A 19,275-nucleotide genomic window follows, 5' to 3' on the forward strand; every position below is an offset into this window, starting at 1 on the left:
GCTTTTAGCCTAATCCCTATTTTTATTGTTGAAATGTGGGATTCCCGACGGCTCCAAACCACGCCAAGTTAGCGAGGCGGGCCGTCGGGATGAAGGGCTTGGAGGGTTTGAGATGTCCGGTGTTCAGGCGAGTGATGGGTGCATGAGTGCAGAGGTAAGTGTGTTTAGTGTGTGTAAAGTGTTTAAAGAAGTTCTACTAACCTCTACAGCCTTCCTTCCTTCAGGTCTCGGGAGTCCCTCATCTCACCGGCACAGAAAGCAAAATGGCCGCCAGCTGTCAAAAGTTCCAGCATTCAGCTTTCTGTTCTGGGGAGATCTCTAAATCATCCTGAGAGGAAGGAATTAACCTGGAGTACAGATTGTCAGTGTGCTGTCAAACGCTGATATTTCATCTGTCAAAAGGTCTTGACAGATGAAATATCAATCTGTGACATCACCTGTTGCCAGGTGGCCCTTAATTGGCCTGCTGAGCCCGCTGGGCGGGCTCAACAAGGCATCAAGTCAAAACCGCGTGGGTTGGCTAGAACTTGATGGAGGCGGGACTGCAACCCCGAAAGTTGTCGTCCCGCCTCCTCAATGAAAATCCAGCCCAAGTTGTTTTTCCTCCAATTTGCTCGGAGAAGGTATTCTCTATTCACGTTGTGTGTGTTTTATTACTTGCAGGTTCAGTTAGATGAACACATCATTAAGACCGACCGAGGCTTGTTGCTGCGGAGCATCCAACGCAAGAACGCCGGCACCTTCTTCTGCCACTCCATGGAGCACGACTTCACCCAGACCCTCATGCACATCTCGCTGGAGGTGATCGGGCTGGAGCAGGCCGACGAGCTCCTGCGCAAGGACCTGCCCGGGACCGTCCCCAACCACAAGGTGTGGTACCGCGACTTCTTGCAGCTCATCGACCACCCCAGCCTGAAGACGGTGGACGAGATCTGCGCGCAGGTGTGGAGGCGCAGGAGCAAGCAGCCCAAGCACAAGAGGACCTCGGCCCGCAACCTGCCGACCAAGTGGAAGCACCTGCAGGAAGTGAGGAAGGGGCGGAATCGCCGTACGCACGACCTGCCGCGCGCTGAAAGGGCTCCCCGCAGCGCCGTTGTGCAGTGATTTTGAGGAAAGGAAAGGAAAACAATTGATGAAACAATCCTGGGAGTGACGGCAAGGACTGAGGTGATGCCCAGTAGGTGTGCCTTGCCCCAACCTTCTCTGCACAATGTTTACATGAACCACTGAGTGAAAGGGCACTTCTCTCACTATTGAAACCACTATGACACTAACAACCATCACTTTATGTTCTAGTGTGTAGGAATTACTTCTTATATTCAAGGCTGTGGATAGCAATAATAAGTACTAGGGCTTATTAGGATTGCCAGCAATCTCCTAGGTCTTGGGAGGCTTGTTCTGTCCCTTTGGGCTTCATGATAGATGCATCTAGTGCCTTGGGAGAGTCTCTCCCTCTTTCCAACTCTGTCAAGGTATGGTTTTACAAAATGAACATTGCCCATAAGAGGCTAAAGACGGACAGTGTGGAGATCAAGACTTGCTGGCTGGCCAAGAGTTTTTAACCCTTTGTGGCTCACATAATCCAAATACTGGCAACATTTCACAGTGCAAGGTGGCATCGTAAGTGGGGAAGTTGGTAAAACATCCCCGTCACTGAATACTCTTGAATCAGTGCCCTTGGACAACGTGGCACCTTGTCAACGTGCGCTTGGCTTTGGTGCCTCAGAGTCAACACAGTCGAGTTACAGTAGATAGAATGACCTAAATATTGTTTAGCTTTGGAAATATATGGGCTGAAAAGGGTTAATAGAAGATTTGGAGAGTTCCTGAAGAAGGTGATGCTCTAGTGAAACTTTCTCTTCTTTTCTTTTGGTTTGACCCTATCGTAAGGTATTGGTGCCTCTGGGACTTGCTGCTACACTTCATGTCTGTCGCTTGTTAAAGCTGGCATCGTATTGTATAATAGCAAAGTTTGCTCAATCTTTCACGTTTCGCCACTCCATGCTCTGGACATTGGAGCCAGCCAGATCTCAATTCAATCCACTCCTGATGAATGTACAACACAGTAACTGTAAAGCAACACCACGCACATGTAAAAAAAACACTTGGGAGAAAGTGCCTTGAAAAGTACTCGAGCCCGGCATCAGGATTGACAAGAGACTGAACTTTTATGAATCTGCTTATTTGAACACGGATGCAACATTGGCGATTTTGTGAAAGGAAGGCGGAAGACTTTGGGATGAGTTAGTCAAAGTCATCATAAGCGAACAGGAGTGGTTCTCCTTCCTTCCCCCCCCCCCCCCCTGCTTTATGTGTCAGCATATGTTACCCCAGTGCCTGGGGGGGGGGGGGGGAGGAGAAGAGGGGTGGGGGTTGGGGTCCAATCAGACGGGTAACTAGTCTAGAGTGTAGAGCAGAGGACAAGTTCGTCATCATGAGCAAGGTCAAAAAGTCAAAAGGTTACTTACGTATAATCACCACTTCGAGTGCAAGATTTAAGCCCGTGCCGAGAAAAATTGCAGCCAACACCTTGTGAGCTTTCCGTTGGGTTATATAATGAATGTCGAGGGGGAAGTGACGAGTACCGTATTATTTGTGAGGTACAATTTGTGTTACGTGTTGAGGTACTAAACTGTCACTGTTTTTAATTACATGTTTCCAATAAACTGTTTTTGATCACTAAAACGTAGGTTCGAGGCAAGTTGTGTGTGCACAGCGATTAGCTGAATGTGGGACTAACCCGTGTAGTATTGGTATTTCTGCTTTGGTATTAATAATTACCTGAAATAAGAGGCTTTCAGCTGAAGGAAGAGGACTAAAACCTGCGCTAAGAGCAGCCGGTGACTTGGTGCTTGCTTGCTGACGCTAAATCTGGGCAGGTATGGGGTGGGTGCAAGTGGCGGGGAATTGGATGGGGGCGGGAGACTAGGCCCGAAGCAAGGGGGAGGGGTGGGTGGATGAGACAAGGTTCAAATGGAAAATGCTGCATTCTCACAAAGAGCTGAGGCGAGTGGGTGGAACAAGAACATAAGAATTAGGAGCAGGAGTAGGCCCCTCGAGCCTGCTCCGCCATTCAGGAAGATCATGGCTGATCTTCAACCTCCACTTTCCCAACCGATCTCCATATCCCTTGATTCGCCTAAAGTCTAAAAATCTGTGGATCTCAGCCTTGAATATACTCAACGATTCAGCATCCTCAGCCCTCTGGGGTAGAGAATTCCACAGATTCACCACCCTCTGAGTGAAGAAATTCCTCCTCATCTCAGTCCTAAATGGCCGACCCCTTATCCTGAGACTATGCCCCCTAGTTCTAGACTCTCCAGCCAGGGGAAACAACCTCTCAGCATCTACCCTGTCAATCCCCCTCAGAATCTTGTATATTTCAATGAGATCACCTCTCATTCTTCTAAACTCCAGAGAATATAGGCCCATTCTACTCAATCTCTCCTCATAGGACAACCCTCTCAACCCAATGAGAAAAAGGGGCATAATTATGTTTTCGATTTTAATAAAATAATAGCAAAAAGCACAACCAGCTAAAACTGAAACTTGGGTGAGAGGGTTAAATAAGACTCTTCTAAAATCAACAGAGATTTCCTGACATCGGTTTCATAGTTATTTAATAGAAGCCCTCCCGCCCTCTTTTACTGTTTTTTTCTATCTCTCACTCTGCCTCTAGCCTTGTTTTTTCCTCTCAGTGTGTCTGCGTCCGACTGTATACATCTCTCTCATGTCTCACTGTCTGTCTCTGTCTCTCGCTCTCGAGAGGGAATGGGAAGTAGTTTGGCATTGTAATCTCGGAAGTGAATGGGGGAGAGGGAGGTAGTTTGGTCCATTGGATTTCTTTGTTTCTCTTTCTCTTTCTCTGCCTGTCTTTCTCGCTTGGTCGCTGTCTCTCTCTCTTTCAATTTCTCTCTCTGTCTGTGTTCCTCTCTCTCTGTGCACTACTTTGAACTAAATCACGAGAGTAGAACTAGGGGCATAGGTTAAAACCAGTTGGATGCTGCAATGGGGGACCTTCAGGGTCACTATGGATGGATGAACTAATATGGGCCAAATGGCCTTCCTCAGCCGTAATTATCTTGTGATATGAATTCTGTGTTTAGATCCAAAATGTACTTGGCTGAGAAATTTGGTTCCCCAGAGTCATTTGTACTCATGAAATTAGTGACAGAAATTATTTCTGGATGTGTTGCGCTCAAGAGGAAAAGTAGTGTCAGCCCCATGCTGAAAGAGGCTTTAAAATGTGCTAAAGACGTGGGAGCACCATTTCGCTGCATTATTTGTAGTGAAATCATGGCCGTCCGAATGAAAAATGAGTTTTGGATTTTGCTACCAATTTGCATTCAGAGGAAATCCTCCCTTTTAGAGGCAGTTAATCAGGCACCGCGCTAACGTTCCAACAAATCGTTATGGCCAGTGACCTTTTACCTCTGCCTGGTTTGGATTTGACCAAAACTTGAGTCTTTAGACTTGAAAGCACTGAAAAACAAGCTTAGCAAAGAGGTTTTAAGACCACTTTTAAGGGCAGCTGGAGAAGTAGCAAGGTTGGGGGGGTGGGGTGCGGTGAGGATGGGAGTAGGGGTGCGCGTTGGGGAGTTAGGGAGGCCAAGAGTGCTGTTTCATCATTGATGGAGCAGAGGGAGTGGGGATGAACAAGAGGCTGGAATTGGGAGGACCAAAGAGCATAGGATGGAATACAAGGGCTGGAGGAGCGGAGGTTGTACAAGAAGGATTGGAGCAAGACTATAGAAGGGATTGAGGATGGGGTGATGGACCAGGGGGACTTGGTGGGGGACAGAAGGGAGATGGCAGAGTTTTGGATAGGTTGGAGTTTGTGTAGTCCGGAGCTTGGGAAGCCAGTGAAGAGGGTTGTTGGAGAAGACAAGCCTGGAGGTAGTAGAAACATGGATGAGGATTTCAGTGGGGGGGGTGTGAGGTAGGGACAGAGATGGATGATGTTGTGGAGCTGGAAGTAAGCATTCTCGGTGATGGACAGGAAGTGGGGTTTGAAGCACAGCTCAGGATCAAACAGAACATTGAAGTTCAAACTAAGCAAGCAGGTGGGGGGGGGGAGGGGGAGGGGGATCGGGTATTCGGCAGGAGCTGGATCACGTTGTTCCAGTATCTCCATATTCAGTTAGGACCTGCATCTTCGATGAGCAGAGTGAGCACTTTTCTTACCCACTGCAAATCCTCATTCGAGAGAGATGACCTTTCTCTTCTGTCTCGACTGCATTTGAACCTGGGTGTTGGAGGTGAAAGGTCACTGCGCCATCTATCATTCTGCCTGGCCTACATTTAAACCTGAGTCTCGCACTTGAAACAATAGCATTATAGCGCACAAGGCTGCCTAGCCTGTGCCCTTCTGTCTGGCTTTATCTGAAGGTCTCAATAAGGATAGCACAGCATTCTAAACCACTGAGCCAGCCGATCTCCCCTAGATGCTCTGTACCAACAAATGGTAATGATGGATAGGAAAAGACCATCTGGTCCATTGAGCCCCACACATTTGTGATGCCATCAGCATTGCGATTCATAGTAACCCATCCACCAACAGCCATGTAATCTTCCGGGAGAGGCAAAAAAAGCAGATTAAAAATGTTCAAGTCCAATTTGGGGGGTGGGGGGGGGTAGTGGGGGGTGATATCTGGAAAATTGCAATCCAAACTAGTCCGGGAGATGATATTGTCCATGATTTATATTACTTAGTATTCCACCTACCTTTGGGTTTCTGTGATCTCTGCCCCAGCCAGGAAGAGGTCCAGCTCCCTTTTGACGGTAACTTGTTGCAGAGGCCTACCATCCTCTGGGGAAAAGACAGAACATCCTGACATCTAACCTAGTTCTGCCCTTGTGTAACTTACACGCATGACCCCTGGTCCTCCCTAATCTATCTAATTGAAATAATTTGTCAATATTTGCGCCGCCTCGTCCATTCATTATTTTAAACACCTCTATCAGATTGCTCCAGAGTCTACACATCCCTAAAGTAACTGGGCCTAGCTTCTGCCGTTAAGCCTATCTGGGTAACTGAGGTGTTTTATTCTTGTGGCCCGCCTCTGAACCTGTTCCAAAGCCTCTATATCACCAACCGGTTGAGGGGACTGAAACTGGACACCGTATTCTAAGTCTTGTACAAGGACAAAATGGTGTGTTTTTTTTTAAATATTGAATCGTCTTGACGATGCAACCTAATACAGTACCCTGTTTGCTTTGGCTATCACTTCACGGCATTGCTCGTGAATCTTAAGAGAATTGTGTACAAAACCGCTTAAGATCTTTTCACTTTTTTTCAACAGCCTTTCAGTTCTGTACCCCTCCCTGTCGGGACTTGGTGCAAGTTAAGATACGGGCAGCAGAGTTTTGGATGAGCTCAGGTTTACGGAGGGTGCAATTTATCTAAGTTAGATGCTATTTGTCAAACACGGAGCCATTCTCCCATCGCATCAAGATCCGTTTGCAGTAGTTTATTCTCATCCCCAGGCCTAACACTTGTGCATAGCATCAACTAATATGCAACGGTCTAATGGTGATATTAATGGATGATACTAAAATACTCACTAACACCTTTCCATATTTCGTCAAAACTCTCGGTCTTAAACCAAAGATTATGTAAACTGTCAGGCTCTGAAGCATAGTCCCTTGGTTTCAATATACGGTGGCTTAAGGAATACACCTGCCTTTTCAATACTGTGCAGACAGTGATGTGGTATTTAATTATTTCGTATCAATGTCTAAAGTTTCTGTTAATAAAGTTTTATCATAACACTGAACACACAAATCTGATATTGACTTGTTTATAGTCTGCAGCAGACCATCATGAATAACCCAACATGTAAAACCTGGCATGGTAGACATATATGGAGACCCGTTAATTGTGGGGATACTTGAGCCTTTTCGAAACCCATCTGAGGTATCAGCCAAAGGGGAGTGGGCAGGGAAGTGGAGTTGAGGCCAAGATCAGATCAGTCGTGATCTCATTGAATGGCGGAGCAGGCTTGAGGGGCTGAATGGCCGACTCCTGCCCCTATTTCTGATGTTCTTATAACATCAAGGTTTAAAAGAGTAGGAGAGAAGATGAGCTATATCAAGCAGTGCTGATTAGATAGTGGCAAGGTTGGGCTTTAAAAGCTTGTAGATTGTAGGGCAAAGGGAAGATTGATGGAAGTAAATAGCTCCATGATTTGGAGGTCTTCGGATAGAATGAGTTTTCGTAGAAGATTTAGTCTTGATTCCAACTCAGTGAGGATGTAAGGAGCGGCGGGGGGTGGGGGGGAGGATGGATTATTTAGAGATCAGATGGAGCAAGAAAGGAAAGTTCAGAAGAACACAGACTTATCAATAAAATACAGGGTGGGAAGTTGTGTCAGAGAGAGAGGTTGAAGGCTAGATGTGAGAGGGAGATCACACAGCACATAACAGGTTTATTCTTTATCCCGTTCAGGAGTGAGAGAGATGGGTTAGAATAGCCTCCCCCCGCCAAAAAAAGGGAGCAGTTTTCAAACTGGGGCTTCATGGGACACTGATCTCTCAACTATTGACTCTCTGCCATGTTGGGTATACCTTACTCAATTCACACTACACATGTTACAGGAGTTGTACTGCAAGATATAAAATTGATGGATTGGCTCAGTTGGTAGACACTCTTCCTTCTGAGTTGAAAGGTCATGGGTTCAAGCCCCACTCCAGGACACCTCCATGCGATCGTGGGGGAGTGCTGCATTGTTGGTGGTCTTTTGGATGAGGCATTAAACCCAGGTCCCATCTACCTGTTCAGCTGGACGGTCACCTTCCCATGGCACTATTTGCAGAAGAGCAGGGAGTTCTCCCTAGTGTCCTGGCCAGCATTCATCCTCAACCACTGCCTCCAAAAACAGACTAACTGGTCATTCATTGCTCTTTGAGGCCTTGCTGTGTGTGAATTATGTACTGTGTTCACCTGCGTAACAACAGTGACTGCACTTCTAAAGTAATTCGTCGGCTGTGAAGCACTTTGGAACATCCTGAGTGCACAATAAGGTAGTACATGAATGCAAGTTCTTAAAGTATCAGTATGGCGTCTACTGAGCAAACTAAATGACCATAACCTCATTAGTGAATGTCCAAATTCTTTATGTTGACATGGAAAATATAACTGGTGCTAACTCTAAGCTGTGGAATTCCCTCCCTAAACCTCTCCGCCTCTCTCTCTCCCTTTAAGATGTTCCCTAAAACCGTCCCCTTTGACCAAGCTTTTGGTCACCAATCCTAAAAAGAACATAAGAAATAGGAGCAGGAGTAGGCCATTCGGCCCCTCGAGCCTGCTCCACCATTCAATAAGGTCATGGCTGACCTTCGACCTCAACTCCACTTTCCCGCCCGATCACCATATCCCTTGATTCCCTTAATATCCAAAAATCTATCGATCTCTGTCTTGAATATACTCAACGACTGAGCATCTACAGCCCTCTGGGGTAGAGAATTCCAAAGATTCACCACCCTCTGAGTGAAGAAATTTCTCCTCATCTCAGTCCTAAATGGCTGACCCCTTATTCTGAGACTGTGACCCCTGGTTCTAGACTCCCCAGCCAGGGGAAACATCCTCCCTGCATCTACCCTGTCAAGCCCTGTAAGAATTGTGTATGTTTCAATGAGATCACCTCTCATTCTTCTAAACTCTAGAGAATATAGGCCTAGTCTACTCAATCTCTCCTCATAGGACAATCCCCCCACCCCAGGAACCATTCTGGTCAACCTACGTTGCACTCCCTCTATGGCAAGTATATCCTTCTTTAGGTAAGGAGACCAAAACTGTACACAATACTCCAAATGTGGTCTCACCAGGGCCCTATGTAAGACATCTTGGGGGAAAAATTTAGTATCGCCCCGTTTGAGGCGCAATTATTGGCCAGGCGCAAAGTTTAGCGCCTGGCGCTAATTATCGCCTCCGACTGCAAACTTGGCTTCTATCGCCCCTGGAGATGATTTGAGCATTAAATCAGGCGCTACACACCTCTCTTAAGGTGCTAATGCCAAGGAGCGAGGAGCTACCTCAGAGCGCTGGTGAAGCTCAGGTGATGTCAGTTAGCAATGGAACACAGACACACTGGCGCCGGCTAGTTCTTAAAAGGAGAGGGTCGATCTTACTCTCCATCCACACCCTGCTCATTGCAGCCTTGAATCTCGGCCTGGAGAGACCTGTACATCAAATCTGCTGGAAAGAACAATGGAGAGACCCAGGGAAAGAGCTCAGAGTGCAGTCCCCATAGTCTTCTAAATCGATGCAAGGAAGGTCAAATCAAAATGAACTTGCAAAGTGCTGCTCAGTACCCAAAACTCCTTCACACAGCGTTGAATCTCTCCAGAAGTCTCTCTCTCTCAGAATGATTGGTGCAAAAATGTCACCGACAAAAAAAGGCAGGAAGTGGCCGCCTTTAAATAGCGCTCCCCCAGTCCCTTCCCAACTGCAAAACGTTCCCCTCAACCTGTCATTGCTAGCGGCAGGCGGAAAGGCAGGGGGCGCCACTCAATATCCGGTCTGGGGTGTTGCACACTCGACTGATGTCACGATCTGCGGGCGCAGGAGATCGTGGCGGTAGTGTTTAGCACTGCCGCAAAATGGTCAATTTTGCAAGTGGCGCAAACATTGCCGCGCCCGGGCACTAGTTGCTTTGTGCCCCATTAGAGCCCTCTTAAGGCGCTAATGGGAGGCGCAAAGCAACCGAATTTTCCCCCCCTTTACTCTTATTCTCAAATCCTCTTGTAATAAAGGCCAACATACCATTTGCTTTCCTAATTGCTTGCTGTTCCTGCATGTTAACTTTCAGTGATTCGTGTACAAGGACACCCAGGCCCCTCTGAACACCAACATTTCCCAATCTCTCACCATTTAAAAAATACTCTGCTTTTCTATTTTTCTTACCAAAGTGGATAATATCACATTTCTCTGCATTATATTCCATTTGCCATGTTCTTGCCCACTCACTTAGCTTGTTTATATCCCCTTAAAGCCTCCTTGCATCCTCCTCACAACTTACATTCCCACCCAGCTTTGTATCATCAGCGAACTTGGATATATTACATTTGGTCCCCTCGTCCAAATCATTGATGTAGATTGTGAATAGCTGAGGCCCAAGCACTGATCTTTGTGGTACCCCACTAGTTACAGCCCGCCAACCCGAAAATGACCCATTTATTCCTACTCTCTGTTTTTTGTCCGTTAACCAATCCTCAATCCATGCCTCTCAATCATATTACCCCCAATCGCATGAGCCCTAATTTTGTTTAATAACCTCTTGTGTGGCGCCTTATCGAATGCCTTCTGAAAATCCAAATACACCACATCCACTGGTTCCCCCTTATCTATTCTGCTAGTTACAACCTCAAAAAACTCTAACAGATTCATCAAACACGATTTCCCCTTTCATAAATCCGTGTTGACTCTGCCCAATCCTATTATTATTCTCTAAGTGCCCTGTTACCACGTCCTTAATAATAGACTCTAGCATTTTCCCTACTACTGATGTCAGGCTAACTGGTCTGTAGTTCCCCGTTTTCTCTCTCCCTCCTTTCTTAAATACTGTGCAGCTCAGTGTCAAATTCTGTCTGATTACGCCCCTGTGAAGCGCCTTGGGATCTTTTACTATGTTAAAGGCGCTATATAAATGCAAGTTGTTGTTGATGTTATAGAGACGTGCAGACATTCAATGGGCGATTTGTGCTCCTGGTAGCACCTCCTGGGAGCGTATATTGAAAATTTGGGTGAGTGGGGCATGGCTTGGGGCATGAGTGGGAGGATATGGAGTGCCAAGGAGCAGGTGGTCAGAGGATTGTGTGCAGTGCCATCCTGAACCCCCAGCAAGCGCTCCCGGTGACTGGGGCTCCCGAGTGGCAGCACAAAGCGGGGAAATTCTCCCTTGAAAGTGGCCTCAATTGAATGTTCTGGTGACCAATCAGAAAGTAGCTCCTGCTCCCGAGAGCTATGGAATTAGCGTCTTTTCTATAGGGTTGGAGAAAAGGGAAGAGAACTAGGAAGGGGGAAAGGCGCAAGACAAAATGTTCCATCAGGAAAATAATGCATCCCTTGGCCATTTGCTAGCCCTTTCCGTTTAAATGACAACCGAGTCCGCAACGCCAGCAGAAATCTGGGTAAATGTCATCTGGAGTGTGACGCTTTGTGTGTGTGTGTGTGCTGGTGAATGGCTTTAACTGAAGCAAAAATTTCTCTCTCAATACTTAAAGTCGTTTTTCTCTGTAATGGACGCCCCCCTCCCAACCCCACCTCCTACTCTGCACATTACTCCCTAAAGTGCCTTGGGACCTTTTGCATTCTAGAAATGCAAGTTGTTGTTATGCGTTGCCCTCCCGACCGCCCCCCTCCCCATGTCGGTTCAATCCAGGTGATAGACCTCTGCCCTCCACAAATCCTGTCAGTGACACCCACTAGGGGTATACCTCATTAATGCAGTAACAGGCTTAGACAGAACTATATAGAAATTACAACGTGGAAATGGGCCGTTCTGCCCAAGCAGGCCGTTTTTGGTGCTTATTCTCCACGTGTGCAGCAGTCTCTGTTGTCCGTATCCTATCTCTCGCCAAGTTCTGCTCACTCATCAGCCCAATCCTTGCTGACCTACATTGGCTCCCAGTCCTCCAATGCCTCAAATTTTAAATTCTCATTCTTGTGTTTAAATCCCTCCATGGCCCCACAATCCCTCTTTCTGAAGCCTCCTTCAGCCCTACAACCCCCCCCCCACCCCCGAGATCTCTGCGTTCATCCAAATCTGGGCTCTTGTGCATCCCCCACTCCCTACGCCACACCACTGGTGGCTGTCCCTTCACCCAGCTAAGCCCTAAACTCTGGATTTCCTTCCCTAAACCTCTCCATTCTCCAACTCCCTCTCCTCCTTTAAGACCTTCTCTAAAACTCACCTCTTTGTCCAATCTTTTAGTCGCCCCTCCTAATATCTCCTTCTTTAGCTCAGTGTCGATTTTTGCAAATTCCACTTTTTTTGTTCGTCCCTGGGATGTGGCTGTTGCTGCCAAGGCCCAGCATTTATTGCCCATCCCTAATTTCCCTTGAGAAGGTGGTGGTTAGCCGCCTTCTCGAACCATTGCAGTTCGTGTGGTGAAGGTACTCCCACAGTGCTGTTAGGGAGGGAGCTCCAGGATTTTGACCCAGCGACGATGAAGTAACGGCGATATATTTCTTTGTGCTAGGTATGACTCCAGCCAGTGGAGAATTTTCTCCCAGATTCCCATTGACTTCAATTTTACTAGGGCTCCTTGATGCCACACTCGGTCAAATGTTGCCTTGATGTCAAGAGCAGTCACTCTCACCTCACCTCTGTGAAGTGCTTTAAGATGTCTCTCCACAGTAATTGCATGTTGCTGCTGTCATCCTTTTCCCATGTGACTGCTCCGTTTCCTATCCCTTTGTTCCCCCTTTATTCAACCAACCTATCATTAAAATGTTGACCTGGTCTCTGCTTCAATCACTAACTCTGATGATGCTTTCCACCGTGTGAAGCGCCTTGGGATGTTTTGCTACGTTAAAGGCACTATATAAATACAAGTTGTTGTTGTTGTGTTGAGAGTGCAAGCCAGTGTGTCCCATCTCCTCACCGCTACCTCTGGGCTACAAACCCTTACAGGACTGTGATCTAAAACTGCAAACACTTGGCTTTTATGCAGTCAGCGACACAGCCATCAGCATTTCCCATCAAAGCTTATTCTTTCCTCCACCTCTAACTCCCTCTTCCAGCACTTTACAGATGCCTCTAGTGTGAAATCCCAATGCGGATCTCCATTAAGGGTGGGACTTGAAGTGGGGGGAGTTGGCCTCTCTTTATAATTGTTTTCATAACAGTGGCTGGGGCTTGGGAGGGTTATCTGTGCCACAACAAGTCAATCAAATTCCTACTGCCAACCTAGGAGAGTTTTCTATAACAGAAATTGTGAAACATCGAGCGAAAAATTCCCACTCGTTGTTTTATCAAGACATTTCCAGAGGAGGGCAGCAGTGCACTATGTTCAGAGTTCACCGGCCCACATTGGGTTCGATCTCGGCTCTGTGCGACAGTGTAAAACAGGGGAGAGCGAGTCGGCAGCCCGTTTCACATCTCTCCCCATTGTTTCATTTCCATTGCCATTTTTTTCCCCCAATTGAGCAAAGAAGGTTAAAAGGAGGTGTGAAGAACTGTTCAGAATAATGAAGGGTTTTGAGAAGGCTCTACAGATGGTGGTGAAAGCTGCACAACATACTATAGGAATTAAACTACCTGCTGTCCAGGATATCTACCCCGAGAGATGCCGGGGGAAGGCCCTGAGAATCATTAAAGACGCGAGCCACCCCAGCCACAACCTCTTCGCCCTGCTCCCGTCCGGTAAGAGATACCGAAGCATACGGTCTCGTACCAGCAGGTTTTGAAACAGCTTCTACCCCCAGGCCATAAGACTCATGAACGAATAATTGATTATTATTTATTACTGTTGTTTTATTTATTATTACTGTATTTCTATTAGTATTTTATCATTGTTATGCCATATTTATTCCAATGTTGGGAGGACTCGTAAAAATCAACATTTCATTGTGCAGTACACACGTTTGCTGCATATATGACAAATAAAATTGAATTGAATTAAATTGAGTAAAGAAAAGACTCGCCTTTCTACAGAGCCTTTCACAATGTCCCAAAGCACTTTACTTTTGAAGTTGAGTCAATGTGCAGCCAATTTTCACACAGCAAGCCCTGAAAGATAACGGGCTCCATTTTGTCAATGGGGAGCTTTTGGAGGCGGGACTCCCACTTTTTGGGTTGTAGTCCCGCCTCCATCGACTTGTGGCCAACCCACGCTATTTTCCCTTGATTGACCTTGTTAAGCCCGCCCAGCGGGCTCAGCAGGCCAATTAAGGGACTCCTGGTTACTGGTGACGTTAGTGATTGACATTTCATCTGTCAAGAGTTTTTGACAGGTGAAGAATCAGCGTTTGACAGTTCTGTGAAGCTGTCAAACACTGACAATCTGTCTTCTAACTTGAGTCCTTCTACTCAGACTCAGTTAGAGATCTCTCCAGACCAGAAAGCAGAGGCTGCAGCTTTTGACAGTTCAGCGGCCATTCTGCTTTCTGTGCCGGTGAGCTGAGGGACTCCCGAGAACTGAAGGAAGGAAGCCTGCAGGAGAAAGTAAAGGTAAGTAAAACTTATTAAAACACTTTACACTTACCTCACACACTTACCTCTGCACACATGCACCCATCACTCACCTGCACAACGGACATCTCGACCCCGCCAACCCCTGCAGACCGACAGCCCAACTCACTAACTTGGCGTGGTTCGGAGCCGTCGGACAGCCCACACTTCAGGGCTAAAAATAGGGATTAGGCTAAAAATTGCCTGTTAACTACCTGTTAACAGGCAGTTAATTGGCACTAATCCCCTTCCCGCCTCGGGGAGGCGGCTCCCAGCACAGGTCGGATACCCGCCTCCTGGAACATTGGCACGGAGGCGGGTTGGGGCGGGATGGGTTCCTGCCCCCCCGATTCTGCAATTTTCCCACCACTCCCGCCTCCAAACCCGCCTCCTCAGGGTTTGGAAAATCGAGCCCGATCTGGTTTCTAGTGCTGTTGATCAAGGGATAAATATTGGCCAGGACACCAGGGGGATAACTCCCCTGCTCTTCTTTGAAATAGTGCCATGGGGTTTTTATTTTATGTCCACTTGAGAGAGCAGACAGGGGCTTCGGCTTAACGTCTCATCCGAGAGATGGCACCTCTGACAGTGCAGCGCTCCCTCAGCACTGCACTGGAGTGTCAGCCCTAGATTTTTGTGCTCAAGTCCCTGGAGTGGGACTTTGAACCCACAACCTTCTGACTCAGAGGCGAGAGTGCTACCTACTGAGCCACATGAGGGAAATGAGGATAAACTATTTTCACTGGTTGAGGTTCGGCGAATTTTCTTTGTCAGGATATGAAATGTCCTACCAGAAGCAGAGGTGAAAACTGAATCCTTAATAGCTTTTCAAAAGGAAGTCGATAATTACTTGAAAAAGAAAAAAAATTAAGAGTGTGGGAAATGGGACTAAGTGGATAGCTCTTTCAGAGAGCCAACGCAGGTGTGATTGTCTGAATGGCCTCCTCATGCACTGTAAAACACAATGGGGGAGAAATTCAGTATCGCCACGTTTGGGGCGTTATACTCGAGCGGGCACGAAATTTAGTGCCCGGCGCAAATTATCGGCACCTACTGCTAAATTGACCTGCTTCGCACCAGGAGGTGCTTGGAGCGCTAAAACAGGCGCTGCATGACTGTCCTAAGGTGCTAAGCCGGAGAAGCAAGGCGCTACCACCAAGGGCGGGCGCAGCGCAGGTGCGGCCAGTTAGCGATTGCACACAGGCACGCTGGCGCCGGTCAGTTATTAAAGGGGAGGGTCGATCTTGGATTGCAGCCACACCCTGCACCTCGGAGCCCTGATTCTCGGCCTGGACAGACCTGCTGTCACATTCTAACGCCTAGGGCCATGGAGAGGGCCAGGGAGCGAGCGCAGCAGTTCAATGAGGGGGCCCTGCAGGTTCTGGTTGGCGCGGTGGAGCGCAGGCGATCTATCCTGTTTCCGGACAGTGGCAGGAGGCTGCTGCCCAACGACTATCGCAAAGCTTGGAGGGAGGTGGCTCACAGAGTGACCTCCAGCAGCATGGTGCCTAGGACCCCTGTGCAATGCAGGAAGAAGTTCAATGACCTCACTCGGGTCAGCAGGGTGAGTACCCTTTTCAGCATCCTCTTCATCCCTGCATGTGCACCTCACTTTATGGCCAAAGGGTCCTGAAAGCCCCAATGCCCAGCCCTCATCCAACACCTATGGGCCTTTCATGAAACTCACACGCACATTCAGCACTTTACACACTGTAAGGGCTATTCCACCATGGGAGGCAGTGCAGCCAAGATCAGGGCTTCACACTGTACTCAGAGCCCGTCCTTTCTCTTGCAGGGCAAGCTGGCCCATAACAGGAGGCAGCAGCAACGGACCGGGGGAGGCCAGCTTCACCTTCAAGACCTCAGCGATCTGGAGCAGCGAGTCCAGTGGATTATGGCAGGCCGGATGATTGGGCCCGTCGCCACTGGAGATGCCAAACCCGTCTGGACAGCAATGGTAAGGTCATCACCTTTTTGACCTCTCTCCTTCCACTTGTGCCTCACACCAGCATCCTTTGCCACTATCGAACCAATACAGTGCATTGCAGCACTCATGCCTCCCTCGCTGCCGCCCTGTCCTCACGCTAAAGCAACTCTTGTACCTCCCTGCTTTCAGATGCTGATTCGCCAGGTGAGGAGGCAGGCCCTCAAGCTGCCACTGTGAGTGATTCTGAAGGCGAGAAGGAAGAGGAAGCCGGACCATCAGTGCCACCTTCAGCCGAGGCAGCCCATGGCCATAATGGGGACATGTCTTCCCTGGAGGGGAGCAGGGGGGAAGGGTCTGAGGAGGGTGAAGCTCCGGGGCCCAGCGGGCTGCAGCAACGCGGGGGGGGGGTAGGGAAGCTCGGCGGCCTTCTCCCCAGAGGGAGAGTCTGGCCTCCAGTCCTGTTACAGTGAGCGCAGAAGAGGTGTGGCTCCTCGCTGAAATGGGCACCCAGGCGGAGCAGAGGCACACTGAGCTCATGGCTGCAGTGGCAAGGATGCCCGAATCCATTGAGTCACTGGCAAGGAGTGTCCAGGACTTCGGTGCAGCACAGGCAAGGAGTCTGCAGGACTTCGGTGCAGCACTGGCAAGGAGTCTGCAGGACTTCGGTACAGCACAGGCAGCACAGGCGGCTTCCACGCAAGTGCTTAATGGTGCAATGCAGTCAGCGGCTGGTCTGATGCAGATGCAGATTGAGGCCACACGAGCACTGACTGCTGCCACCCTCGCTGGATCGGGCACGAATCGCCGGGATCCTCGCCGCGCCGCAGCAGGTCAGCAGTCTGTGCTTCAGCAGATTGCTTCGCATGCTGCAGTGCTGCCCCGTGGGAGTGCCAGTGTGTCGTCCGACCAGGGAGTGGCTGTCCTCTGTCAGGATGGCAGCATTCCTGCAGCCAACACTGTCACTTCTCCACTGCAGCTGCCACCACCTCTAGGACAGACTGCTGCCGCCCATGCAGAGTTGGAGCAGTCAGCAGCCGGGCCCTCCAGGCCCAGAGCTGGTCCAGGCCGTACCTCAAGGGCATCTGCCGACTCAGTTTCTGACACTCAGCAGCCTTCCCCCAGCCTTGCTGCAGCCACTGGGGTCCCATTGCGGAGGAGCTGCAGGGTGGGAAGGGGCCAATCTCGGAAGCGAGGCAGATCACCCTCGAAGGGCAAAAAAGTAGGAGGTGTGGCAAAATGCTGTTAATTTTTTTACTGAAGGCTGAGGATCATGGTCATTTTTTGTTTACTCTTTTGTTCATTGTCTCCAGGTTGTGAGAGCCAGTTATGTGTCTGACTGCTTTTTTTGGGGTTTCTCTCTATTACTTTGTCATGCGGGAAGGGCACACAGTTTGTTAAATAAAGAAGTGTCTTTATTCAGATTGTGCATGTTTGCTCTTTGAACTATTTGTTGCCTTGACCGGCTCAGGGGTTGCGGAATGGTTCCATTCATGTTCTTTCAATGGCACAAGCCATTCCCTCAGAAGGGTCCTGGAACCGACTTGCAATAAGCTGCTGACAGACGGCCCTTGCACTTTGTGCCTCCCTCTCGTCTTGGTGCTCCTCCTCCTCCTCCTCCTCCTCTGCTGGTGCTCCAATGTCTGGTGGCAGTGGCTGAGTCCTGAGGATTGCCAGGTTATGCAGCATGCAGCACACAACAACAAAATGGGAAATAACAACAGAAAATGCTGGAAAAACTCAGCAGGTCAGGCAACATCCGTGGAGAGAAATTTGAGTTGACGTTTCGGGTTTGACCCTTCTTCAAAATGGGAGACTCGCTCAGGTGAGTACTGAAGGGCTCCCCCGGAATGGTCCGGACAGCGGAACCGTTGCTTTAGCAGGCCGATTGTGTGCTCAATGATGTTCCTGGTCGCTTGATGGCTCTCGTATCATTCTTCAGCAGGGGTGCTGGGCGCACGGAGCGGGGTCATCAGCCAGGTGCACAGAGGATAGCCCTTGTCCCCGAGAAGCCAGCCTCCTGGGTGAGCTGGGGCTTCGAAAAGGTCTGCCACAGAAGTCTGGTGCAGGATGAAGGCGTCGTGGCTGCTGCCTGGAAAGCGGGCATTGACAGCTAGTATCAGCTGTCTGTGGTCACACACCAACTGGGCGTTCAACGAATGGAACCCCTTCCGGTTGCAGTAATCTTCGGCAGTTTCTTGCGGCGCCCACAAAGCCACATGCGTGCAGTCAATGGCGCCCTGGACCATGGGGAAGCGCACTATTCTTGCAAATCCCATTGTGCGCTCTTGCTGCTTGTCCAGGAAGGAAATGTACTGACGTCTCCTTTTAAAGAGGGCATTCGTGACTTGGCAGATGCAGCAATGCACCGCGAACTGGGAGACATTGGCAATGTCCCCAGTAGTGGATTGGAAGAAGCCGGTGGCATAGAAGTTGAGAGCCACTGTCACCTTCACTGCCACCGACAGAGACGTCCTGCTCCTCAGTTGAGGCTGCAGATCTGGCTGAAGCAGGTGGCAGAGCTCAGTGACCACCTCCCTGTTGAATCGAAGCCTCCAAAAACACTGCTCCTCAGACATGTTGAGGTATGAGAACTGCTGGCGGTATACCCTGGGAGGGTAAGGTCTCCTGTGCCGACGCCTGTTGGCCCTCCTCCGTCTGGCCATGATTGGCACTCTCTCTCGGCGTCTCTGAGCCCTCTCAATGCAATGGAGAAACCCAACGTTTCCACCCATTGCAGCCCTCATAGTATGTGGCCACTCAAGGTTATGCCAGTGAAAAATCAAACCAACTACAAAGTTCTGGGCCGAAGCCAGAAGTACCTCTGCGAGCGCTGACTCAATGCAGAAAGCTCTCTCCCTTTGTCTCTCTGCAAATCTCTCTCTCTCTCACAGAAGGAGTGGTCCAAAAATGGCTACCACAAAGAAGGCAGGAAGAGCCACCTTTAAATAGCGCCCCCACAGCGACTGGGAACCGTTCCAGTCAACCAATCGCTGGGAGCGCCAGGCGGAAAGGAGGGGGGCACTACTGAAGTTCCGGTTCGGGGCGCCCCAAGGGCGTTGCACCATGAAATGACGTCAGGATCTGCACGCGCAGCTGAGCGGGCGTTGCGGTTTTGCGCCGCCGCTAAATGTCCGCTTAATTTCGCGAGAGGCGCAGGTCTTGCCGCACCTGGGC

General features: G+C 49.1%; 1 protein-coding gene across 3 annotated transcripts in view; it reads left to right on the top strand.

The window, feature by feature from the left end:
• Positions 1 to 6,776, top strand: part of sema3b (sema domain, immunoglobulin domain (Ig), short basic domain, secreted, (semaphorin) 3B) — a 435,650-nt gene extending 428,874 nt beyond the window's left edge. For all 3 annotated transcript variants that reach the window (XM_086002040.1, XM_086002039.1, XM_086002041.1), the window contains one exon: positions 664 to 6,776. In XM_086002040.1, the coding sequence (XP_085858166.1) occupies positions 664 to 1,104 (441 nt within the window). In that variant the 3' untranslated portion in view covers positions 1,105 to 6,776. The remainder of the gene's footprint in view (positions 1 to 663) is intronic.
• Positions 6,777 to 19,275: the final 12,499 nt, after the last annotated feature.

This window comes from Somniosus microcephalus, chromosome 11 (assembly GCF_052327205.1).
Source record: "Somniosus microcephalus isolate GS21.2 chromosome 11, FLI_Smic_1.0, whole genome shotgun sequence".
Lineage (NCBI taxonomy): Eukaryota > Metazoa > Chordata > Chondrichthyes > Squaliformes > Somniosidae > Somniosus > Somniosus microcephalus.